Source organism: Anomaloglossus baeobatrachus (assembly GCF_048569485.1).
Source record: "Anomaloglossus baeobatrachus isolate aAnoBae1 chromosome 5 unlocalized genomic scaffold, aAnoBae1.hap1 SUPER_5_unloc_3, whole genome shotgun sequence".
Classification (NCBI taxonomy): domain Eukaryota; kingdom Metazoa; phylum Chordata; class Amphibia; order Anura; family Aromobatidae; genus Anomaloglossus; species Anomaloglossus baeobatrachus.
In genome coordinates, this window is record NW_027441806.1 from 1,116,022 (window position 1) to 1,143,788 (window position 27,767).

The 27,767-nt window shown below is 47.0% G+C and overlaps 1 protein-coding gene across 1 annotated transcript in view; it reads right to left on the bottom strand.

Annotated features, from left to right (window-relative positions):
- Positions 1 to 27,767, bottom strand: part of LOC142259186 (uncharacterized) — a 291,572-nt gene that overhangs the window by 77,386 nt on the left and 186,419 nt on the right. Inside the window, 4 exon segments of the mRNA XM_075331686.1 lie at positions 2,707 to 2,820; positions 2,904 to 3,027; positions 3,418 to 3,567; positions 5,845 to 5,942. Coding sequence (XP_075187801.1) covers positions 2,707 to 2,820; positions 2,904 to 3,027; positions 3,418 to 3,567; positions 5,845 to 5,942 — 486 coding nt within the window.

Here is a 27,767-nt window from a genome sequence, read left to right on the forward strand (position 1 = left end):
CACGGCCTCGGCTGTAACCCTAAATCCCCTCCAAGCGCCAGCCCCTTTCAGAGCAAATTGACACCCGGTCCGGAGGCGCTCGAGCCACCAACAAACAAGCCCGGTTCCGAGCGGCTCGGCTGCAGCCGAGCGCGGGGAGGTACACATAGACAACTTCAAAGAATTTTTTTTCAAGACGAACATAAAATAGTTACAGACAGATGCCGGATATTTAACGGGATTGTCCGGGACTATAACGTTGATGGCCTAACCTTAGGCTTTGTAACCAAAGCAAGTTGCAGGGTCTTGCGGTCTGAGCAGATAAACATTTGGGGTCCAGTTTATCAAGACCGGCAATGGACACTGACAAATAACGTCAGGGACTTGAGTGAGATTTCTGGCATAGGGAACTCCGCAGTTTGTTATGAATTAGAGAAGCGGTGGCATCACACCCTTCTTCTGGCCAAGCTCTGCCCATTTTGGGAAAGCTGGTTAAAATTGGCGCGAACACACACACACACACACACACACACCAGCCTTTGGTGACATGATGTCAAAAAGGTCCTTAAGCAGTCCTATAATTGGCATGTAAACACTGGGGCCGCTAGCAGAATGGGGACCTGTGAAATTGTCCCGTTTGCTCTCCCTTTCCCCTAATGCCAGTCCTGCATGCCAGCCTGTGTCCTGTTCAGTTTATTTAGACTCCTGCAATTGAGACCTTTGGTTACCTCATGTCACGTGACTTTGAAGTCATCAAAGGTCCTTAAACAAACAATCAACCTTACAATACAACTGATGGGGTCCATAAGAGAGTGGGGTTCCTGAGAAATTGCGCAGTTTGACTCCTCCCAACTCCTGACTGTAACTAGGGCTTATTTTTGGAGTAGTGCTTATATTTCAAGTATTCTCCAAATATCCCATAAACTCATGTTAGGGCTTATTTTTGGTGTAGGTCGTATTTTCAGGGAAACAGGGTATTCATGAACCCTCTGCAGGTATTTAACCCCTTCACAACCCATGATGGATATATCCATCATGGATCGTGTGAGCTTAATCCCCACCCCCTGCCGTGGGCAGGTCGCGGCAATCCGCGCACATATCAGCTGTTTTCAACAGCTGACATGTGTGCCTGCATGTTACGAGTGGAATCGCAATCCACCCGCGACATTTAACCCCTTACATCTTGCTCCCAAAGTCTGTCAGCGAGATGTATATGCGCGCAGCCATTACTTTCACTTACCGCCACCCCCACCGGAAGTCACGTGCGTGATCACATGACTTTCGGTGGTTGCCATGTAGCTAACATGAGTCACTTCCTCTCAGTGCTGGCATAGTGCCAGCACGGAGAGTAAAGCAGCGTATCTGCAGTTCTCAGCTCTGTAGCTGAGATCTATAGATAGGGCAAAGCGATAGGATTGTTGATCCATATAGCCCCCTAGGACTAGTAAAATAAAAAAGTAAAAAAAAAAAGTTCAAATCACCCCCCTTTCACCCCATTGAAAATTAAAGGGTTAAAAAAATACTGTATACTCATATTTGGTATCGCCGTGTTCAGAAATGCCCGCTCTATCAAAATATAAAATCAATTATTCTGACTAGTAAATGGCGTAGTGGCAAAAAAATCCAAACGTCAAAAATTACGTTTTTTGGTCGCCGCAAGTTTTGCGCAAAATGCAATAACAGGCGATCAAAACGTAGCATCTGCGCAAAAATGGTACAGTTAAAAACGTCAGCTCGAGACGCAAAAAAAAGGCTGTCACTGAGCCATAGATCCTGAAAAATGAGAACACTACGGGTTTCGGAAAATGGCGCAAAACGTACGCCATTTTTATTGGACAAACTTGTGAATTTGTTTTAACCCCTTAGATACAAATAAACCTATACATGTTTGTTGTCTACAAACTTGCACCAACCTCAGGCATCATAGCCACACATCGGTTTTAGCATAAAGTGAACATGGTGAATAAAATATACCAAAAACTATTGTGCGATCACAATTTTTTTTGCAGTTTTCCAGTACACTATATGGTAAAACTTATGGTTTAATTTAAAAGTACAACTCGTCCCGCAAAAAACAAGCACTCAAATGGCAAGATTGACGGAAGAATTAAAAAGTTACGGCTCTCGGGAGAAGGGGAATAAAAAAAAAAAAACTACGGAAAAACGGAAAGAGCCCGGGGGCTGAAGGGGTTATGTTGCCATCATAACAATATAGAGAAGGGTCTAGAAACAAACAGCAGTAGAAGCAGAAGCAAAGAAAATACAGCTGAAAAAACAGAGCAGAAACTCTAAGGCTATGTGTCCACGCTGCGGAAAATGCGCGGATTTTTCCGCGGATTTCCCGAAAATCTGCAGCACCGGTACTTCCCAGCCATTTCTATGGCATTATGGAAATGATGTGCCCATGCTGCGGATTTTTCCGCAGCGGATTTCGTGCGGATTTTGGTCCGGAAAAATCTGCAACATGTCAATTATTGTTGCGGATTTTCATCCGGATTTTGGCTTTAAAATTGGGAAAAAAAAATCCGCACCAAAATCCGCATCAAATCCGCGGCAATTCCGCGGTAAATCCGCGGCAAATCCGCACCTTTGAAAAGGTGCGGATTTTGCGGGAAAGCTGCGGATTTTGATGCAGAAAAATCCGCAGCTACATTCTCTCGTGGACACATAGCCTAAGAATGTAATCACAAAATTAGTGCAGAAAGTACACGAGTAGATATCTCTTACTGGATAGAGCTGGAGGAAACACATCCTGAGGAACATCGGGATCTTCTTGTTTACAGTCCTGTGGGAGAAGAGGACGGGGACATCTCTCTGGTGTTGTCCTCTTACTGGATAGAACTGGAGGAGACACATACAGGGACTGAATTCATTCCTTACATACAGATAATTATAGGCCGTGTGTATTTAGTCCTGTCTATTACCTGGTGATGTGAGGGGCTGGGGATCCTCCATCATGACGTCCTTGTACAGATCTTTGTGTCCTTCTAAATACTCCCACTCCTCCATGGAGAAATAGACGGTGACGTCCTGACACCTTATAGGAACCTGACACATACAATGATACCGTCACCCCCGATCCCTTCATAGCGTTACTGTATAATGTCCCAGCATTCCCAGCAGTGTCACCTCTCCAGTCAGCAGCTCAATCATCTTGTAGGTGAGTTCTAGGATCTTCTGGTCATTGATGTCCTCATGTATCGGGGGGTGAGGTGGAGGCCCCGTGATTGGGCTCAGGGGTCTTCCCCATCCCTCAGACACAGGGGCCTGACAGCGCTCACTAGAGGTCTTCTTCACTACTGTGTAATCCTGGTTATGGAGAGACACAGTAATAAATCTCACTCCAGACATTTCCAGAGTCCTCACCTCTCCAGTTCTGTCCATCTGTTATTCCCATAGATAAGAATGGTGTAATGTGACGTCATCAGAATCTCTCACCTCTCCAGTAAGCCGGAAGAGGATCTCTAGGGTGAGGTGTAATATCCTCTCCACCATCTTGTCCCTGTCCATATCCATCCTTGATGGGTCAATCAGGAGAATTCTCTTATATAGAAGATCTCCACTGAGAGGATACGATATTGTAGGGACCTGAATGGGGAGAAAAATCAGCTGTAATAATACAATTACTGGAGATAACCGTTCACTAGATAGGGATGATTGCCGCGCTGCCATGAGGAGTCCATATTAACTTTGCTACCTTATTAAAGTGAATGGATCCTTTGGGGGTTTCATCTGAATCATGTCATTTGAAGAATTACATGTAAACCTGTTATGCTAATAGGTTGAGGAGAAGGGTGTAGCCTCACTGTGCCCTGAACCAGGCTTATCCAGAGGGGCATGATTACGTGCCTACCCAGTCATCACCAGAGCCTCTGAGGTTGGACTTTGCTGACAGTAGGCACCAATTACCAATACAGGGCAGTCCCCGGTTGTTGTGTTTCACCAAGAGGCTGAGCGGTGTATCATGAGAAAGATGGGGTGGGAGCCACTGCCTCTAGGGAAGAACAGGAAGGATAAACCCTGTCACTTACTCTGAGCAACCCTGAGCTCCCCGATGTCCCAAGACAGGTTCTTTCCCCTAATGCAGAAATCACATGTCTATCCCTGTCTTACCCTAATCACAACCATGTCTAGTGAGCAGGGCAGGAGGAACACTAGTCCTGCTTTATGATAATGACACAATAGGAAAACAACAGAAAAAGGAAAAAGAAACTGCATTCCCAAACAACAGGTGGTAAAAAAGGGGGATGGAAAGAAATGAATAAAATGGGAGATGATCAATAGGAAGACCCCAAAAAAAATTTCCAAGCAGCAATCTCCAGGATCAAATTTAAAACAATTTCTCTTTCCATGACTCTCACCTCTATGCCAGCACCATGGAAAAGTAAGTTATCACTGGCAACTACTGAGGTAAAGTCGTGAGAACTTATACCAGGGGGAGTGCAGAAATCAGAACAGCTGAGACAACTCAGGATGGTAAGCCAAGAAAGACACAAGGGTCTGCTTAATCCTAGCAGCTCCAGCACAAGGATAGTCTACACAGCTAAGTGGAAATCAAAGCAGATCCAACTAGTGCTGACTTGCGCGGTGACCTTCTGACCCATGGGATAGGGGCAACCTCTCTCTGTCTGATAACCTGGTGTCAAAACCATGATGTAAGTGTTCAGTGTAGAGAACGGGATAAATGTGATCCAAAAGTCACAGACAGATGGAGAAGTCACATCTATGATCAGCTCTAATCCTGCTGTGGCGCCCTTGAGGCTTCAGGCGCCACAGGGTACTGCACCTCAATTAGGGTGTAGTACTTATCCTGGGTCCAAGGAGGGTCGGTACCGATTCCACCAACACACATACACACAGTTACAATGGGTTGCCCTCCCCCAATGGGGACTGTACCAGGGTCGGGTCACAGTAGGGGGTCACAACAGCGGTTGGGTTTACAGGACGCCTCCGCACCAGGGGCTCTCCGATCCACAGGAGCTGGGACCCAAGGTCAGGGAGAAGCAACCACCAGGGGGAGTCAGGATCACACAGTGGGAGGAGCAGGTTGACCTAATGAGAGTAGTGAACCAGCCGGTGGCAGCGGCTGGGGGCAACAGCTTGGAACACACAACACAACTACAAAGGAGGGAACAGCTCAAGACACGGAGCAGAGCGGATGTGCCGCGAGGCAGCTCTGTGGGCCAAGGCGTTTGAACACGGTCACTGGGGAGAAGCAGGCGGCTGCTTCCACAGGACCGGCGCTGTCAGGGTACAGAACCCTAGGGCAGATATACTTCATGTTGTCTACCAACTATGCAAGGGTCGCAGGAATGGCTAGAAGAGTCATCGGACCTGTCCCACCGAGTCTGCAGCCAAATAGCATATAGGATACGGGGTTTGGCCTTGGACCAGCCCCAAACCGGAACCGCGCTATCCGCATACAGAATTAGACACTTTACTGACACCGGGATCTCCAAGTGATTCACACCACGGGGATCCAATACTTAGCACAACAAAGGAGGAAGGGCCCATAGACTGACACACACCAGATCTGACCTTCCACGGAATCGTTATCGGCTGGAGTCCATCGTGGCAGAGAACGATACTCTGGGGCAGCGCCTAAACTACCAGTGAGTAAAAGACCTGGAACCGCAGACCCTGTCTCTGCTTCTCCTTTTCCAGCACCAACAGGGACCACCACCACCCCAGTTCGTCTTCAGTCATCCTCCCTGAGGTAACCCCACTCCGCCTGTGATGAGCGACACCATCCCAGCGGCGACCTTCACCACCAGCCCCGGAGAGGATAACACAAGACTGAGCACAAGACCTTCACAGCCATCTACACATCATAGGGAGATTTCATGGCCCCTTCTCTCCTTCTACCTGATGATCCTGAGGAACATCGAGATCTCCTTGTTTACAGTCCTGTGGGAGAAGAGGACGGGGACATCTCTCTGGTGTTGTCCTCTTACTGGATAGAACTGGAGGAGACACATACAAGGACTGAATTCATTCCTTACATATAGATAATTATAGGCCGTGTGTATTTAGTCCTGTCTATTACCTGGTGATGTGCGGGACTGGGGAACCTCCATCATGACGTCCTTGTACAGATCTTTGTGTCCTTCTAAATACTCCCACTCCTCCATGGAGAAATAGACGGTGACGTCCTGACACCTTATAGGAACCTGACACATACAATGATACCGTCACCCCCCGATCCCATCATAGCGTTACTGTATAATGTCCCAGCATTCCCAGCAGTGTCACCTCTCCAGTCAGCAGCTCAATCATCTTGTAGGTGAGTTCTAGGATCTTCTGGTCATTGATGTCCTCATGTATCGGGGGGTGAGGTGGAGGCCCCATGATTGGGCTCAGGGGTCTTCCCCATCCCTCAGACACAGGGGCCTGACAGCGCTCACTAGAGGTCTTCTTCACTACTGTGTAATCCTGGTTATGGAGAGACACAGTAATAAATCTCACTCCAGACATTTCCAGAGTCCTCACCTCTCCAGTTCTGTCCATCTGTTATTCCCATAAATAAGAATGATGTAATGTGATGTCATCAGAATCTCTCACCTCTCCAGTAAGCCGGAAGAGGATCTCTAGGGTGAGGTGTAATATCCTCTCCGCCATCTTGTCCCTGGCCATATCCATCCTGGACACGAAATTTTCTGAAACAGAATAAAACCACTGAAAGGATCTGATATTATAAGGACCTGAATGGGAAGGAGATGAGCCGATATGTAAAATTAATGGAGATAATAATGGAGGGAAGATATCATTTGGGTAGTAAAAAAAAATTTCAACATGGAATGAAGTTGCAAAACCGACCCATAAAAGTATAGCACCTAAAATGGTATCAATGAAAACGTCAGTTCATCAAGGAAAAAACAAGTCCTCACTCTACTCCGATGTCGGAAAATGGAGACAAAACCGATTTTTTTATGTTTTTTTTTTTTTTTTTTTTACAAAACTCTTATTTTTATTCATTACTAGAGGTGAGTGAACCTGGAGTTCGGTTTTCGGTATAAACTCAGACTTCTCCAAGATAGTAAAGTTCAGGTTTGGAGTTCAGGGGCTTCACGTATGGCAACCGCTCTCGTGTGATCAGATGTATTGTGCACCAAGAAATAAAACTGAAAAAACCCGCCCTCCCCCGAACGTCCACGGGTCTGCTCATCTCTAGTCACCACTGAGATAATAAGAAATGCCTGATATTGCCGTAATCACACTGACCTGGAGAACCACGCTGACCACTCACTTCCAGCACATCGGGAATGGAGTAAAAACAATGATGGCATACCTCCCAACTTTTAAAGAAGGAAAAGAGGGACAAAGTTTGCGGCGCGCGTAGCGCGCCGCGGCAAATTTTTAGGCCACGCCCCCTAACCACACCCATTTCACAGTCACGCCCATATCCACTCCCCATCCACACCCATTCAGCACAAACACGCAGGCAGCCGGCGGGCCTCCAGCATGGACACGCAGGCAGCCGGCGGGCCTCCAGCACGGACACGCAGGCAGCCGGCGGGCCTCCAGCACGGACACGCAGGCAGCCGGCGGGCCTCCAGCACGGACACGCAGGCAGCCACAGTGAGGCGGCCGGTCGCCTTCACAGACAGGCGGCCGGCCGCCTTCACAGACAGGCGGCGGGCCGCCCGCACAGAGAGGCGGCCAGCCGCCCGCAGAGAGAGGCGGCCGGCCGCCCGCAGAATGAGGCGGCGGGCCGCCCGCACAGACAGGCGGCGGGGGGCGCCCGCACAGACAGGCGGCAGGGGGGCGCCCGCACAGACAGGTGGCGGGCCGACCGCACAGACAGGCGGCCGGCCGACCGCACAGACAGGCTCCGGCCGGGGGTGAGGGGGGAGGGAGGGAAATCAGCGCTGGGGAGATTAGTTTACTGTACCAGCAGCAGCACAGGCAGCGCTCCTCTCTATGCCACGTCTACTAGGATGGTAGGAGGGAAAAGCAGGGAGGCGGAGAGAGAGTGGGTGGGCGGAGCCTGGGAGCCGGCCGTCCCGCCCGTGGCAACGGGACAAACAACGTAAAGCGTGAAAGTCCCGCTGTATCCGGGACGGTTGGGAGGTATGCAGCATGTTAGAATGTGTACATAAGATCCCGCTGGTGGTGGCCGCAGCTTATAGGCCCCAAATCTGGTGACAGGTTCCCTTTAAAGTGAACCTGTCAGGTGCAATATGCACTCAGAGCCAGGAGCAGTTTTGGGTGTATATTGCTAATCCCTGCCTAACCGTCCCTGTATACACTAGCATAGATAAAGAGATCAAGAACAAATATTTTTAAAGATCTTATATCTTATGCTAATGAGCGCGGGGACTAGTCACAAGGGCGTTACTTCACTTGGCTAGTCGGCTCGCATAGCATGTTAGCATGTTATTACGCCCCTGTGTGAGTACTAACACGCTATATGAGCCGACTAGCCAAGTGAAGTAACGCCCTTGGGACTAGTCCCCGCGCTAATTAGCATAAGATATAAGCTCTTTAAAAATACTTTTTCTATAGATGCCTTTATCTATGCTAGTGTATACAGGGACAGTTAGGGAGGGATTAGCAATATACACCCAGAACTGCTCCTGGCTCTGAGTGCAGATTGCACCTGATAGGTTCCCTTTAAAGGGAAACTGTCACCAGAAATTTAGCAAAAAAAATAAAAGATTCCCCTCTGCAGCTCCTGGGCTGCATTCTGGAAAGGTTCCTGTTGTTATTGTGCCCACTTTGAGACCTAAAAAAATACTTTATGAAGTCTTACCTTTTTGTATGCAAATCTGTTTTTATGGTCACGGGGGCGGGCTGCCTGGCGTCCGTTATTCCCCCTCCTGCCGCTGTACGCCGTCCCCCATTGCTCATTTCCATACATGAGGACGCCTTCCTCATGTAACTGTCCTCCTGAAGTTTTGTGCATGCCCAGTGCCACTCTCGCGGGAGTAAGCACTGTGCAAAGTGTGAACGCTTTTGAGGTGATTGCGCAGGCGCGAGATTATGGGCGGCGCTGTGATTGTCATCAGCAGCGTCATCCAAGTACCTGCCCATAATCTTGTGCCCGCGCTTCTCACTCTGCCTCCACCGTTATGCGCAAGCACTGTCCATATGAACCATGTTACCTATTACCGTGGGCGCGAGATTATGGGCGGCGCTGTGATTGTCATCAGCAGCGTCATCCAAGTACCTGCCCATAATCTCGTGCCCGCGCTTCTCACTCTGCCTCCACCGTTATGCGCAAGCACTGGCCATATGAACCACGTTACCTATTACCATGGGCACGAGATTATGGGCGGGTACTTGGTTAACGCTGCTGATGACAATCACAGCGCCGCCCATAATCTCGTGCCTGCGCAATCACCTGAAAAAGCGTTCACATGCGCAAAACTTCGGGAGGACAGTTACACAAGGACACCTTCCTCATGTATGTAAATGAGTAATGGGGGACTGCGTAAAGCGGCAGGAGGGGGAATAACGGACGCCAGACAGCCCGCCCCCGTGACCATAAAAACACATTTGCATACAAAAAGGTAAGACTTCATAAAGTATTTTTGTAGGTCTCAAAGGGGGCACAATAACAACAGGAACCTTTCTAGAAGCAGCCCAGGAGCTGCAGAGGGGAAGCTTTTACTTTTATTGTGAAATTTCTGCTGACAGGTTCCCTTTAACTGGTAGAGGAGCCAGGATAAAGCAGAGCTGAAGCTGTTGGGAAGCTAGGACCCAGCAGCTCTGCTCCACAGGCAGGAGACCACTGATCGGTAAGCTAATAGAAGCCTGCAGATGCCACTCTGCATAGGTTATTACTGGCCACTGCTATCTGCAGGAGAGAGAAGAGCTGATTGCACGGTCTCCTCAGCGTCCTGACTCCCCGCGTGTCTGCAGCAGTGAGAAGCCGCACAGGGGGAGTCAGAGAACAGCTGCAGACAAACGCAGGCTCCAGGACTGGGGGGGGTCGGCTCTGGGGGAGGGGGGGGGCTCTGCTGCAGGGGGGGGGGGCTCTGCTGCAGGGGGTGATTCATACCTCAGCAGCAGTCACAGGAGTAGGTGCGCGGTCGGCTCTGTAATGAATAGTAGAAGGGAGAAACAGCGAGGCGGGGCTACAGTGGGTGGGTGGAGCCGGGATAAACAGCCTCACGGGCGGGACCCGGGATCAAAGGCTCAGAAGAGGGACTGTCCCGCTGTATCCGGGACGGTTGGGAGGTATGATGATGGAATTACTTTTTTTCACCATTTCACTGCACTTGGAATTTTTACTTAATTTCCAGTAGATTTTATGGTACCTACAACAATGTGGGAGGAAAAATAAAAGAGCCGCGCAGCTACACACAATCATGTAGCAACAGAGATGAAATCCATCCATCTCTACATAAGGCACAGACGGTTTATTACTGCCTCTGCCTTCTCTGTCACTGTATACACAGCTTTGGTGTAATGCAGCTGGAACAGCGAGGGACCTGACAGTGACTCAGATCTCTGTGTGAGAGCCCATCCACCATCGCTACTTGTCAACTGTAATTGTTTGGTGTCTGGTGAGTGCAATTATTTTTTTGGCGGGGATATTTGCTTTCTTTTGTGGGTGTCTGCTTTCTTTGATAAAACTCCTGCTGTATTCTTTAACTTTTTTTTAGATGTTTGGACAATTCATTATGGAACCACAACCAAGGTGTATTTTTGGATTAGGGCTTATATTTTAAGTGTACTCAAAAAAGCCCTCAAAAATCCTACTAGGGCTTATTTTCCGGGTACGTCTTATTTTCGAGGAAACAGGGTAGAAAGCGCTGACGGTGCCTCCTCGCCCATATACAGAGGATATGGTCCTTGCTAAGACATTATATCAGCCAGTCACAAGGGAAGTAAGAAGAAAATCTAAATAAATACCGCCCCCCTCCAAATGTGTGACATATAGGAAAATGCCACTGTCAATCCAAATCTCTGTTATTAGCCCCGACCAGGTAAAAAACAGCCATATATACAAAATAAGAAGTGTTACTAAATAACTATGAAATATGTAAATGTGATCATAGACATATATTAAGACGGCGTCCAGCTTTCAGTCATAGGGGTGGCACTAATGCGGTTTTAGTCACTGCTCAGTATACCACACTCTCGGCACTGACTGACAGCAGGTTCCAATGCTCAGCGGCTGTCAGTCAGTGGGGGGGGGTATAAATGTGCTAAAAACAGACATTTCCCTTATTCTCAAACTAGTATCGCTCGACATCAGACAGAATGCTGAAGTTGGTTTCTTATTCATCCAGTTTCTTATTCGAGGCTGAAGTTGTTTTTTTTTTTTTACAGGTTTAAGAACAAACATTAAAAAAATCACAATAATAAAATACAATACAGTGCGGAGCCCTGATGTAAATACACTTAAAAGCAGCAAAAAAAGTATCAAACTGGTATAAAATGGGCATCAAAGTGATATCAAAGCTCTTTTTTCACCAGGGTAACCGGAAAAAATGCACCATACAATTTATTGTGCAGTTTTTTCTGAGTACACAGATACCGCATATGTGGTGGAAATCAAATGTTTGGGCGCACGACAGGGCTCAAAAGGGAAAGAGCGCCATTTGACTGTAAAATTGGATTCATTAGCGAATGCCATGTCGCATTTGGAGCTCCTGGGCTGCCTAAACAGTGGAGCTCCATCAAAAGTGATCACATTTTGGAAACTAGACCCCTCAAGGATTTTATCCAGGGGTATATTGAGCATTTTGAACCCACAGGTACTTTATAGAATTTAATAAACTTACATCGTCATATTGAAAATTTTCTTTTTTTTTTCCACAAAAATGTTGCTTTAGCACCAAATTTCCACTTTTTCAAGCGGCAACACCAAAATGTGGACCCACAGTTTGTTATCCAATTTCTTATGAGCACAGTGATACCCCACATGTGGCTAATAACCTCTGTTTGGACAAACGGGAGGGCTCATAACAGAAGGAGCACTATGTGAATTTTGGAAAAATTGAAAAAAAATTGCGGGCACCATGTCGCATTTTCAGGACCCCTAAGGTACCTATACAGCAGAAACCCCCACAAGTGACCCCATTCTGAAAACTAGACCCTCATGGATTTCATTCGGGGGTATAGTAAGCATTTTGAACCTACAGGTACTTCACAAAAATGTTGCTGTAGTGCCAAATTTCTCACTTTTAGGCTATGTGCCCACGACCCAGCGACACGGTGTCTAGGATGCAATGTCAGCTTTTGTGCAGAGATGCGAGTATTGTCCACTGGACAACGCAGCTGCCCGGGCACACGATCCAGGCTGCTGAGGACTTTAGCTCTATTTTCTCTTTGGACAAAACTCTCGTCTCCACAGCATAAATTGACATGCTTAGCCTCAGGAAGCCACGCTGCAGGTCAGTTTATGCTAAGAAAAAAAACAAGCACAGTGGGTAGGAGATTTCCAAAAATCCTTCCACTGCGCTTTGTATTGCAAATATAAAAATGGCTATTTTTTGAGTTTATACATTATGTTATACTATAACATATTGTTTAACCATACAGACAAAGTGTACATGGTTACAAAATCTTGTGTATCCTTAAGGCTAGGTTCGCACACTGCGTCTTTTTGACGCTGCGTTTTTGTGCGATTTTGGCCGCTAAAAACGCACAAAAACGCACCTGCGTCGAAAAAACGCATCAAAAAACGCATGCGTTTTTGCCGCGATTTGGTGCGTTTTTGGCTGCGTTTTGCTGCGTTTTTGATCTCTGCGTTTTGCTGCGTTTTTCAAATGCATTGCATGGGCGGAAAACGCAGAAAAACGCAGGAAAGAACTGACATGTCCATTTTTTTTTTTTAACTCAAAAACGCAGGTAAAAAAAACAGATGTGTGCGGACAACAAAAATGAAAACTCATAGACTTTGCTGGGGAAGCAAAGTCCTGCAGTTTTGAGGCCAAAAACGCACCCGAAAAACGCGCAAAAACGCCGCGAAAAACGCACTGTGCGCACATAGCCTAAGGGTTTCTGTGTGTTTGTCTTGAATATACAGGCAGACAATATACCATTGTAAGAGAATCCTAATGATTTACTTTAGTTCAACAATCTGATGTTTTATGTGTTTGCTATATACACAGACAGACAATATATCCATTTACCTAGCTCAAATACCTGATGTGTATTCTTGGGAGATTTGAATGTCTGTGGGTTTATTACCCCATTGTCTGATGTGTGGTGTATCTCTGATTCATCTATGCCCAATGACTGGCCATCAAAGGGCATGGATCAATAAGACTACAACACATTAACTTTAAGGCTTGTAATATTGTTCAAGCCTCTATAAGATCAGATGAAGTATAGCACAGACAGAAGCTCGTGTTTGCTGCACCGTGAGACGTCCGGGCAGTGATGTCCAGGAGTCCTCTGTCTATGTCATGCTTCTCTGACTGTAGTTCCAGACAGATGATGTCCAAAACTCCTTGGTGATTGTAAGTATTTAACTGTACTTAACCTTTGTATGTTGATTATACAAAAGTGTACGCAATATCATACTTTTCCTTTAAGTTTGTATTTCATATTAACCTTTATAATAAAATGAATTGCCTTCTTTAAAGCCGTATGTGAACCTTAGTGTTAAAAACATTAGCAAAACACGCTTGTACTGCAAAGCGCAGCATTTTGGACGCAGCAAAAAGACTGTGTCCAAAACGCTGCAAACACTGATCGTGGACACATTGTCTATCCATCCATCCTAGCTTTTTAGGCTAACACATATATAATATCCCACCCCCCAGCATAATCTAACCTGGCACCCTTTAATGACTTTCATGTGGCAGTGAAGGGTGTTTACCTTATATTTAGCCAAAAAAATGAATAATTAATAGAAACTCATGTGGGTTCCCCCCAGTTTTGATAGCCAGCTAGGGTAAAGCAGATGGCTGAAGCTTGCAGATCACAGTTGGCAACTTCACCTTGGCTGGTAATCCAAAACAGAGGGCACCCCATGCTGTTTTTTTTAAATTATTGATAATTAAAAAAACAAAACATGGGTTCCCCCCAAATTGGATCACCAGCCAAAGTGAAGCTGACAGTTGGCATCTGATATTCTCAGGGTGGGAAGGTCCATGGTTATTTGGCCCTTCCCAGCCTAAAAATAGTAGGCTGCATTCGTCCCAGCAGTGGCGCATCCATTAGATGTACCAATCCTGGCACTTCACTCTGGCTCATCCCGTTGCCCTGGTGCGGTGGCAAACAGGGTAATAAATGGGATTGATACCAGCTGTGTAATGTCACCTGGCATCAAGCCTGGGGGTTAGAACCGCTCTGCGCATGCGGCCGATAGTTTTCAGAGGATGAATAGGGATCGCGAGGACGGAGCAGCAGCTGGTATCAGGAGACCGGGGGAGGACCGGGAAGTGACTTAGTTGGACCTGGGGAGGACGTTTCTGTCACATCTGACATGTCACATGTGACAGAAATCATTGGAGGATGAATACAGCGTGCAGCCACCATCTTAGATGATCAGTATGGGGAGGGGTAATGGGGGGTAATTTGGCCAGACGGGGGACCGGGGGAGGGGATTTATCTCCCATCTGACATGTCTGATCAAGCAGTGCTGACTCCTCCCCTTTCTAATATGAAAATGTGCCTGATCAAGAACCAGAGTAAACTGGTCTGGAACTGGACATAAAGGGGTTAATGATAATGATGATGACCCCAAAATAATAGAGACCCTGCACCTACCTCCACCTACAGAGCCGCACACTAGATATATGGCTGCTCTGTGCTTACAGGACCTGTGATGATGTCACATGGAGGGGAGGAGTCAGGGGTCACATGATCAGCTCCTCAGTGTATGCAGGGCTCTGCTGTGCTGGGTGTCATGGTGCTGGATGAGGGGAAGTTTATGTGTGGGGTCAGGAGGGGTTTACAGTGTGGATGTAGCAGAGCCGTGTGTGTACGAGGTGTACGGAGCGGAGCCGTGTGTGTACAAGGTGTACGGAGCGGAGCCATGTGTGTACGAGGTGTACGGAGCGGAGCCGTGTGTGTACGAGGTGTACGGAGCGGAGCCGTGTGTGTACGAGGTGTACGGAGCGGAGCCGTGTGTGTACGAGGTGTACGGAGCGGAGCCGTGTGTGTACGAGGTGTACGGAGCGGAGCCGTGTGTGTACGAGGTGTACGGAGCGGAGCCGTGTGTGTACGAGGTGTACGGAGCGGAGCCGTGTGTGTACGAGGTGTACGGAGCGGAGCCGTGTGTGTACGAGGTGTACGGAGCAGAGCCGTGTGTGTACGAGGTGTACGGAGCAGAGCCGTGTGTGTACGAGGTGTACGGAGCGAAGCCGTGTAGAGACGCTCCCAAAAGAGTTCATAACTGTGCCATTGGGAGCCATGGTCTTGGATTCTGTTAGGGGCTCACAAAGTGAGATAATGGAAGCTGTAGGCAGACGGGAGACTGAAAGCTGTGGACGGACATGTAGCAGATATCCTGGAAAACCTGGGACGAGCAGCAGAGGCACTACCAGTCACAGGCATACAGCAGAAGTCCTGAAGACTGCAGACAGGCTGCAGAGGTACTGACACCCACAGGCAGACAGGTAACTGAGGTATTGGAAGCCGCAGACGTCCTGGAGACTTCAGACAGGGGCAGACATACTGGAAGCCACAGGCAGATTGTAGCTGAGGTGCTGGAGGCCACAGATAGTCTGGAGATGTTCTGGAGGCTGCAGACAGGTCGCTGTGCACACACACACTAATAGTCCTAATACCAGGACACAGGGGTATATCTTGGTAGCCTTATATAGGCCAGTTAAGCTCAGCACATGGAGCGTGTCCGGCTACTTACAAAGCCCAACGTGGAGCACAAGAAAGTTTAGCAGAGCGGGGGAAGGGGCAGATCCCAGACACAGGACAGGCGTGTAACAAGTGGATGTTGTCAGCCAAATATCCAACAATGATGGATAAAACTGTGACAACTCTGAATTTTTCTTCCCCTTACTTCTATTGATTAGTTTTCTATTGATCTATTCTCCCCTTTATCAGTGAATAACATTTATTTTTATCCTTTATAAAGTAAAATAATAATTGCAGATAGTGAAAGTCATTCTTCTGTTACCCAAATCTCTGCTGAACATTACACAATGTACATATTACATTCCTCTAATAATGGGGACAATCTAGTTACACCTTTATCAATCCATTCTGTGAAATTCCCAAAGTGCTCACAATTCCTGTTCTTCCAGATCAGAGCACAAAGAAAGTAATAACCTATACTAAAATGGAGTTTATTTCTGTACAACACTGATCACACATTTTTCCCACACAAATGTGTCCCCTGTTTGTCCCAGGAGTCCCACTTCTAGGGGGGGATGGATTGCCGCCTTTCTCTGCACCATGATAGACATTTGGCTCATAGCGCAATGTCGGGCAAACACCTTCTTTCACAGAAGTAAATCCCTCACAATAACTATTGCACGGACGCTGCAAAGATCTACAGATCTGGAATCTTCAGACTGTAATCCTGATAATTAGAGTTGAGCGCGGTTCGCAGTTCGAGGTTCTCCAGTTCTAGGCTCGAGTGATTTTGGGGCCTGTTCTAGATCGAACTAGAACTCGAGCTTTTTGCAAAAGCTCGATAGTTCTAGAAACGTTCGAGAACGGTTCTAGCAGCAAAAAAAACAGCTAATTCCTAGCTGGCTTTCCGCTGTAATAGTGTAAGTCACTCTGTGACTCACACTATTATGAAATTTCAGTGTATAGTATGCGGGAACAGCGCCTTCAGATCACTGCTGTTTGTATAATTTTTTTTTTTTTCCTTGTCTTCCTTCCCTAAGCGCGCGCGTGTAGTGGGGAGGGCCATTATGTCAGCCAATCCCAGACACACACACAGCTAAGTGGACTTTTAGCCAGAGAAGCAACGGCATGTGTGATAGGATGTCCATGTCACATGTCCCTGCATTATAAAAACGACTATCTGCCCGTCCGGACGCCATTATCTCTTCTGCGTCCTTGGTGTCAGACATCACTGGCGCAGCTCCGTCCTTTGTCCTATCGCCGATACTGCTGTATGCGCTCCATACACAGCGCTGGACAGCTTAGGGATAGCACTTTCTATCAGTCCTTTTAAGGGCTCGTACCGGCAGGGTCAGAGCCATAGGTGACAGGTCCCAAAAACAGAGACAGCGTCTGTGTAGCTAAGGTCAGGGATTTCCTCGCTGCATTTCCCCATTAGGAGGGAATAGAAAGGCAGGCTTCCTTTCCTCTACCCAGAGCCCCACAACCCTGGCACTGTACCCTCCTGTCCTCTGCACACTCCAACTCATTATAACTAAGCCATTATACTAGCAAACACTGAGTGTACTTAGTGTCATCCTAAACGTGGCTGTTGGACTTCTGTATAGTCCCAGTAGTGCACAGATATTTGCAGCACCTCTGCCTGCATTGCACACTCCAACTCATTATAACTAAGCCATTATACTAGCAAACACTGAGTGAACTTAGTGGCATCCTAAACGTGGCTGTTGGACTTCTGTATAGTCCCAGTAGTGCACAGATATTTGCAGCACCTCTGCCTGCATTGCACACTCCAACTCATTATAACTAAGCCATTATACTAGCAAACACTAAGTGAACTTAGTGTCATCCTAAACGTGGCTATTGGACTTCTGTATAGTCCCAGTAGTGCACAGATATTTGCAGCACCTCTGCCTGCATTGCACACTCCAACTCATAGTTACTAATCCATTATACTAGCAATTTATGCTGCCCGTTTAAGGGCCGTAGTTGCATTGTCAGGGATATTTATTCTTTATTATTCTGCTGTTAATAAAGCTAGACCACCGCTGCAATCTACACCACCTCTCAATTTTTACTACCACATTTTCAGTGCACAATCTTGTCGCAATCAACATGAGTGGCAAAATGACAGATGCTGATGGAAAGGGGAAGAGGCGTGTTGGAAAAGGAAAAAAAGGGTTTGTCCGTGGGGAAGGTGGCAAAGCTCCATTATCATCTGCTGAAGATAGACCATCTACCAGCAAAAGTAAGATGTCTACTACTTACCGTGGACAATCCGATGTGCTCCCTTTTTTACGGACACGAACAACAGGAACAAAGGTAGATGATTGCCAAAAAAGGAAAATGCTTGAATGGATCTCAAGTGGTCCAACAAGTGCCCTCTCAGCCACTTCAAGTACCGCATCCAAAAAATACCAGTCCTCTGAGTTGTCAGCCCAATCAAACTTGCTTTCTCCCAGCTCTGAAGTCTCCATCAGCCCTGCACAGTATGGTGGAACTGAGATGGCTGAGTCTGCAGAGCTGTTCAGTCACACTATAGCCTGGGAATCAGAGGTCTGCTCCCAAGCTACAGTGAGTACAGAACAGGAAATGGTCTGCAGTGATGCCCAGAACCTTTGTGACTCTGATTCAGGCCGTGAGGACCAAGTTTCTGAGCATAATGTTGACCCTTTGTCACAAACTGTAACACCTGTGGTTATAGACAATGAGGAACATACTGATGAAGATGAGACGCAGATACCCGATTGGGATGACAACTTAAATATTTGGTCAGGGCAAGAAGAGGCTCGGTCTGAGGGGGAGGGGAGTGCAAACACAACAATTGATGATGAAGTTCTAGATCCCACCTACTGTCAACCCACAGTCAGGCACTCGAGGAGGTCAACAGAGGTGGTGGAGGAGGATGCAACTGATGACGCAGTTACCTTGCGCCTTCCTGGACAGAGTCGGAGTACTGGTAGCACGTTTACAACGGCATCCTCTGCCACCACTCTGCCTCTGAGCACTAGTCGGGGTGGATCAACAGGTCGCATGCCCTCTAAGCCTTGCCTAGCCTGGTCCTTTTTTGACATAGCAAAAGATCGCCCAAATTATGTGATCTGTAAAATTTGTCATGGTTCTCTTAGTAGAGGTCAAAACCTCAGCAGTTTGACAACTTCTTCCATGAATCGTCACATGAATAAATATCATATGTCCCGGTGGGAAGCTCACCGTGCTGCAATGCGGCCTAGCGGAGCGAACCATCCACCGCCTGCCCCTTCCAGTGCATCCGCGCGCTCTTCATCTTCTAGGACTGTGGGGACAGCTGTCACACCTGTTTTTCCACGCACAACTTCCACCACTGTAACCGCAACAGGCAGTTTGCTTGGTAGGTCGTCAGTCGGTTTGGAATGGGAAACAAGTGAGTGTGTACAGCTCTCTCAGACATCGATAGCACCAACGTTGGATGAAGGCAACATCATGTCTCCGCCTGCACTTTCCTCACAAACCTGCATTTTTCCAGGGACACCCTACTCAACACCGTCTACACACAGCAGCCAGATCTCTGTCCCTCAGATGTGGTCAAATAAAAGGCCACTTCCTGCGACCCATGACAAAGCTAAGAGGTTGACTCTATCCCTCTGTAAGCTCTTGGCTACCGAAATGCTGCCTTTCCACCTAGTGGACACACAGGATTTTAGAGACCTTATATCTGTCGCTGTGCCCCAGTACCAGATGCCTAGTCGCCACTACTTCTCTAAGAAAGGTGTGCCCGCGCTACACCAGCATGTCGCACACAACATCACCGCTTCCTTGAGAAACTGTGTGTGTCAACGGGTGCATTTCACCACCGATACTTGGACCAGTAAGCATGGACAGGGACGTTACATGTCGCTGACTGGGCACTGGGTAACTATGGTGATAGATGGTGAAGGGTCTGCTGCACAAGTCTTGCCGTCCCCACGACTTGTGTGTCAATCCTCTGTCTGTCCAAGTTCCGCCACTGCATCTGCCTCCTCCACCTCATCTGGGTCCTCCACATCTGCCCCAAGCCTGCCTGGTCAGGCCACCAGCGTTCTCACTGCGCAGAAGGAATCACGCACCCCTCATTACTATGCTGGCAGCAGAGCGCAACGGCATCAGGCGGTCTTTAGCTTGACATGTCTTGGGAATAAGAGTCACACAGCTGTGGAGTTGTGGTCAGCTCTGCGGTCCGAGTTTAATAAATGGTTGTCTCCACTCAACCTGCAGCCTGGTAAGGCCGTGTGTGACAATGCTGCAAACCTGGGTGCGGCCCTTCGCCTGGGTAAGGTGACACACGTACCTTGTATGGCTCACGTGTTGAACTTTGTCGTCCAGCAATTTTTAACACACTATCCCGGCCTAGATGGCCTTCTGAACAGGGCACGAAAACTGTCTGCTCACTTCCGCCGTTCAAGCGCCGCAGCTGAGCGACTTGCATCGCTCCAGAAGTCTTTCGGCCTGCCGGTTCATCGCCTGAAATGCGATGTGGCGACACGCTGGAATTCAACTCTCCACATGTTACAGCGACTGTGGCAGCACCGCCAAGCCCTGGTGCAATACGTCATGACGTATAGCCTGGGCCAACGAGATGCAGAGGTGGGGCAGATCACCCTGATGGAGTGGTCTCAGATCAAGGACCTATGCACCCTTCTGCACAGTTTCGACATGGCGACGAATGTTTAGCGCTGACAATGCCATTATCAGCATGACAATTCCAGTCATTTACATGCTGGAGCACACGCTAAACACTATTCGGAGTCAGGGGGTGGGACAACAGGAAGGGGATGAACTACAGGAGGATTCATATGCGCAAGACACAACAACATCACCAAGGTCCAGACGTTCATCATCACCAAGGCGGCAGGCATGGGACCATGGGGGACAGGGATCAACAAGGGCGCATGGTAGCAGGCGAGATGTTGAGGAAGGTGCAGGAGAACATGAAGAAATGGAGGACGAACTGTCCATGGACATGGAAGACTCAGCAGATGAGGGAGACCTTGGTCAAATTTCAGTTGAAAGAGGTTGGGGGGAGATGTCAGAGGAAGAAAGAATGGTTAGCACCTCTATGCCACAAACACAGCGTGGACTTGGTCCGCATGGCTGCGCAAGACACATGAGTGCCTTCTTGTTGCACTACCTCCAACATGACCCTCGTATTGTCAAAATTAGAAGTGATGATGACTACTGGATTGCCACACTATTAGATCCCCGGTACAAGTCCAAATTTTGTGACATAATTCCAGCCATAGAAAGGGACGCACGTATGAAGGAGTATCAGCAGAAGCTGTTACTCGATCTTAGCTTGGCATTTCCACCAAACAACCGTGCAGGTGCAGGGAGTGATTCTCCCAGTTGTAACTTGACAAACATGGGACGGTCTCGTCATCTTCAACAGTCTACCCGTACCAGTAGCACCGTATCTGGTGCTGGTAACAGCAATTTTATGGAATCTTTTCATAATTTTTTTAGACCCTCCTTTGGAAGGCAACCAGAGACAACAAGTCTGACACATAGTCAACGGCTGGAGAGGATGATACAGGAGTATCTCCAAATGAACATCGATGCCATGACTGTGCAACTGGAGCCTTGCTCCTTTTGGGCTTCAAACATAGAAAAATGGCCAGAGCTCTCCAGTTACGCCTTGGAGATTTTGTCGTGTCCAGCTGCCAGCGTTGTCTCTGAACGTGTATTCAGTGCTGCTGGGTGTGTGCTGACAGATAAGCGCACGCGTCTGTCCAGTGACAATGTGGACAGACTGACGTTCATCAAAATGAACAAGTCATGGATCCAGAAGGAATTTACTACCCCTGTGTCATCCTGGGGAGAGTAAATGCTTGTGGATTTGGAATGTGCTTGATGCAAATCAAAACATCCTGTTTGCAACTAGGGCCCAAGTGCTGCCACTGATGGGGTGGGTGTCTGTGTGGCCCAATTTTTGGAAAAAAAGGGAGACTCCGCTTGGAGTAACCCTTGCTTGATGTGTTTTTAAAAGAAGCCAAGATGAACAGAGCTGGGATCAGGAAAGACTTTGCTACCTACCCCGGTGTCATCCTGGGGACGGATAAGAATGGCGTATTTTTGAATGTGCTTGATGCAAATCAAAACATCCTGTTTGCAACTAGGGCCCAAGTGCTGCCGCTGATGGGGTGGGTGTCTGTGTGGCCCAATTTTTGGAAAAAAAGGGAGACTCCGCTTGGAGTAACCCTTGCTTGATGTGTTTTTAAAAGAAGCCAAGATGAACAGAGCTGGGATCAGCAAAGACTTTGCTACCTACCCCGGTGTCATCCTGGGGACGGATAAGAATGGCGTATTTTTGAATGTGCTTGATGCAAATCAAAACATCCTGTTTGCAACTAGGGCCCAAGTGCTGCCACTGATGGGGTGGGTGTCTGTGTGGCCAAATTTTTGGAAAAAAAGGGAGACTCCGCTTGGAGTAACCCTTGCTTGATGTGTTTTTAAAAGAAGCCAAGATGAACAGAGCTGGGATCAGCAAAGACTTTGCTACCTACCCCGGTGTCATCCTGGGGACGGATAAGAATGGCGTATTTTTGAATGTGCTTGATGCAAATCAAAACATCCTGTTTGCAACTAGGGCCCAAGTGCTGCCACTGATGGGGTGGGTGTCTGTGTGGCCCAATTTTTGGAAAAAAGGGAGACTCCGCTTGGAGTAACCCTTGCTTGATGTGTTTTTAAAAGAAGCCAAGATGAACAGAGCTGGGATCAGCAAAGACTTTGCTACCTACCCCGGTGTCATCCTGGGGACGGATAAGAATGGCGTATTTTTGAATGTGCTTGATGCAAATCAAAACATCCTGTTTGCAACTAGGGCCCAAGTGCTGCCACTGATGGGGTGGGTGTCTGTGTGGCCAAATTTTTGGAAAAAAAGGGAGACTCCGCTTGGAGTAACCCTTGCTTGATGTGTTTTTAAAAGAAGCCAAGATGAACAGAGCTGGGATCAGCAAAGACTTTGCTACCTACCCCGGTGTCATCCTGGGGACGGATAAGAATGGCGTATTTTTGAATGTGCTTGATGCAAATCAAAACATCCTGTTTGCAACTAGGGCCCAAGTGCTGCCACTGATGGGGTGGGTGTCTGTGTGGCCCAATTTTTGGAAAAAAGGGAGACTCCGCTTGGAGTAACCCTTGCTTGATGTGTTTTTAAAAGAAGCCAAGATGAACAGAGCTGGGATCAGGAAATACTTTGCTACCTACCCCGGTGTCATCCTGGGGACGGATAAGAATGGCGTATTTTTGAATGTGCTTGATGCAAATCAAAACATCCTGTTTGCAACTAGGGCCCAAGTGCTGCCACTGATGGGGTGGGTGTCTGTGTGGCCCAATTTTTGGAAAAAAAGGGAGACTCCGCTTGGAGTAACCCTTGCTTGATGTGTTTTTAAAAGAAGCCAAGATGAACAGAGCTGGGATCAGCAAAGACTTTGCTACCTACCCCGGTGTCATCCTGGGGACGGATAAGAATGGCGTATTTTTGAATGTGCTTGATGCAAATCAAAACATCCTGTTTGCAACTAGGGCCCAAGTGCTGCCACTGATGGGGTGGGTGTCTGTGTGGCCCAATTTTTGGAAAAAAAGGGAGACTCCGCTTGGAGTAACCCTTGCTTGATGTGTTTTTAAAAGAAGCCAAGATGAACAGAGCTGGGATCAGCAAAGACTTTGCTACCTACCCCGGTGTCATCCTGGGGACGGATAAGAATGGCGTATTTTTGAATGTGCTTGATGCAAATGTAGCTGTGAAGTGTACAACTGGGGCACAACTGCTGCCACTGAAGGGGTGGGTGTGTGTGTGGCCCAATTTTTGGAAAAAATGGAGACTCCGCTTGGAGTCACCTTGCGGTGTTTTACATGATTTTAGAAGGGCGTGCCATGCCTATATCTGTGTGTCCTCTTTTTCCTTGTCCAGCTGTTTTGTTTTCGCATGAGTATATGTCCTTGTCACTTTCCAATGTGTTTGAGTTGTTTGTCACCTTTAGGACACCTTTGAGGGTGTTTTCTAGGTGTTTTTCTGTGTTTGTGATTGCCTGCCATTGTTTCCTATGCAGTTCGAGTTCGGTTCGTCGAACGTTCGACGAACCGAACTCGAACGGGAGGTCCGTTCGGCGAACCAACCTCGAGCCGAACCGCGACCGGTTCGCTCATCTCTAGACATGAGCTAAAATGGATGTCTATGAGAATTTATCTCATACTAATGAATGGGCAATATCTGCAAAAAAAAAAATCTTCCAAAAATATCTATTTTATGCAGCATTATTCCTGCCAAGAATTTGTTGTTGTCATTTAGTGTGAGACGTCCTCAGACGTTGTGCGAGTACCCATGTACATACAAGGGAAAGAACCACACTGACACTGTAGAGTATTAAGGCCGAGCTCTCTGTTTATTTCTATATTGTCCTTCTACTATATGGATATTTTTTGGACATACTTTGTAGCAACAGAATTGGCTCAAGTCATCTCTTACATATGTACTAATATTAACATATACATCTTTATTTCCTAAAAATGTGGTATCATCTACTTTACACAACAAACATCTTTATGCTCTGATTAATACAAATGTTTTATAATTTTGTAAATAACATAACAGTAATATGTGCAAATAAATTTAATTTTATCACATTTATATTTTTTCTTAGTTATTCGGTGTATCATCATTTTGCCTCACAAAAATAATATGTCCAGGTGTAACGCCAGGTTTTAAAATAGTTTTCAACAATTGTGGAGTCGCATGTTTTACACCATCCCCTGGCCTTAAGTGTTCAGCCATTCCATCATAAAACGTCCACTGACGATCATCATCCATGCAGTGGAAACACACAAAATGATCTCCTGTGTTGTAGGTGACTGCTACAGGCTTGTACCTTTAAAAAAAGTAAATAAAAATACACAATTAAATATATTAATAATTGCAAATTCCCATAATGGCTTATTCACATGGATACTTTAAGTCTATTGCATGCTGGTGCAGGCACAAAGTAAAGTTTGATCCATAGGGCGCACCATACTGCATTTTATTTCCACAGATTGATAGTTTGTGTGTATGGGGCCTTCTAACTTTTGAAAATGGCAATGAAGGTACGACCTTTACAATTGGAAATAATCTTCCTTCATCTAACCAGACACGATACAATCCTTAGGCTACTTTCACACATCAGTTTTCTGCATTCAGGCACAATCCTTTTTTTTTTCCTGATCCAAAGGATCCGGCAAAAAAATGTAAAACCGTATCCACCGGATCCAGTTTTTAACGGATCCGTTATGCCGGATGCGTACAAAACCGAATCCGGTGGATACGGTTTGCATCCGTTTTTGCATCCGGTTTGTCCTTTTTTTTGAAGGATCAGCTTTTTTAATTAATTTTGTGCATGCGCAGTTTACAAAAACGGATCCGGTAGCCACATCCATTTTTTACCGCATTGCGCCGGATCCGCCGTCCATAGGCTTTCACTGTAAAGCACGCCGTATCGCGCCACATCCGGCGCGATGCGTTTTTTTTGCCGGACAAAAAAAACGTTGCAAGCCACGTTGCCTCCGGCCGCCGCTTTGATAAATTTTGCCGCATCCGGAAATAAACGGATGCAACGCAAAGCCATCAGGTACAATCCGGTAACAATGCAAATCTATGGGGATAAAACGGATGCGGTACCGGATCCGTTTTACCCGTTTTTTTCCGGATTGTACCTGATGGAAAAAAACTGATGTGTGAAAGTAGCCTTAGCTTGCTACTGATTTGAGAATTTCACTTACATCTAAGGCTGGTTTCACACTACGTCTTTTTAACATCCGTCCATAACGTTTTTTTAGCGGACAAGCGGATCCTGCTTTTACAGCAAATAACGTATGCAAACGCATCTGTTATTTTGCAGGATCCTGCACTGGATGTTTAGGGGCGGGCATTGGAGTCATGTGATCGGGAGTGAGGGGAACTAGACTGGGAGGAGGCTTCTGACAGCTGCAGACGCTGGTAACCAAGGTAAACATCGGCCTTGGATACCCGATATTTATCTTGGTTACGAGTGTCTGCAGCTGCTAGGAGCAGGGCTCCCTGCACGCGTAACCAACGTAAACATCGGGTAACTAAGAGAAGTGGTTACCCGATATTTACCTTGGTTACGAGTGTCCGCAGCTCTCAGGTGGGAGAGAGAGGGAGGAGAGGAAGGGGGAAAGACATAGATAGAGAGAGAGAGGGTGAGGGAGGGAGTAGAGAGATAGACAGATCACGCGAGACTGGTTCTGGGCATGCTCAGTACTTTCTGGGCATGCTCAGTACAAAAGCAGGATCCTGTCTATCAGCACGCCAGCGTTCACCTGCGTTCGCGTGCTGTTTAGTCAGGATCCGGTGACTTGCAGTATTTTGACGCAGCTCAAAAACGCTACAAGTAGCGTTTTTGAAACATGTTAAAAAACTGCAAGTCACCGGATCCGCACTATAACGCAGGCAAACGCAGGTGAACGGATGTTAACGCGAGTCCATTGCAAATGCATTGAAATGAAAACGCATTTGCACTGGATCCGTACTTCCGCTAAAATAACGTTTTCAACGGATGTTAAAAAGACGTAGTGTGAAACCAGCCTTAACAGTCATTGTGATTATCATGAATGTAGAACATTGATATTAGTTACCTTATTTGTATAAATGTAACGGTTGAAGGCAGAGTTTCTGGACTTGGAGGACTTGTGGTCTGATTACAAGTTGGAACATAGATAATGTTTACAAGAAGAAGACCAGGAGATCCATGCTTGAATTCTTTTCCTAAGCATATTCGTTTTCCTTTACATGATTCTTTATTGCTTCTGTTAAAAAAAGAATAAAGCTAATAATTGTATGCATGAAAAAATGTTTTTGTTTTTTTTTAAATGTCTGCAAATCAATTATTTAAAAGATTAGAGAGGAGTTCAAATAAAAATGTAATTTAAATCAGTGCAAATTATAAAAGTATTGCAACTTTCAGCTATACCCGGCCCTGGTCCTCTTTAATGACAGCTTTTTCTTTGTCAGCACATCATTAGACTTGTGAATAGGGACAAGTTATCCTTTTTCACTGTGCGTATACTGTACATGGGATCAAAAAAGTAATGACGCAGGAACACTATGTCTGTTAAAATACTGTAGAGACCTGGGACCAGAGGAAAATCTTTAATTGTAAATCTATATCACAAAAAAACAGTCAGAGAATAACTTTTCTCCTTATGAAAACCTAATACTTTTCCATCTGTCAGCAGTGAGGATGCTTACAGCCGCAGTGCTCCTCTGAGAAATATGCATATTGTCTCTTCAGAGAGGAAGAAGACCAAAGGCCGCTTTACACGCTGCGACATCGCTAAAGCGATGTCGTTGGGGTCACGGAATTCGTGACGCACATCCGGCCGCTTTAGTAATGAAATTCTACGGATTTCTCAAAAATTCACAGTACAGCAAGTTCCCAGCCATTTCAATGGCATTTTGGAAGTGCTGTGCCCATTCTGTGTTTTTTCCGCAGCGGAAATAATGCGTATTTCCCTGTGGAAAAATCTGCAGCATGTCAATTATTCCTGCGGATTTTTCCACACGATCCCATACTTACCTGCCTTGATAGAAGACACCGGAGTCACTTCTACCGGTGCAGAGGAGCGCGGTGGAGCCAGGAGTAGGAGGTGGGCAGGGCCTGCACGAGCGCCGGCCATGTGACAGCCAGAGCTAGTTCAGGCCTGCCCACCTCCTGCACAGTGCAGACAGACACGGCCGGAAAGTGAAGTGCTGCGTGATGGAGGTAGGTATGAACTCCCCCATCACTCCAGCACTTGTTCTGAATTGAGGATGCAGTGCCGAAGCCACGGTACTATATGCTCAATGCAGAATGCCCGCACCATATCCGCAGGACATTCCGCAAATAAACCGCAGCATGTAAACAGACAAAGTTGTGCTGCAGATTTCTGTGAGCTCCTGCGGAATGTCCAGTGGATATAACCGCAGCACACTTTCCCCGTGGGCACATAGCCTAACTTTAGTATCATCTATTGGAAGTAGCGTTCCTAAAAGTCAAAATGGACCCTTTAATGAGCCTTGT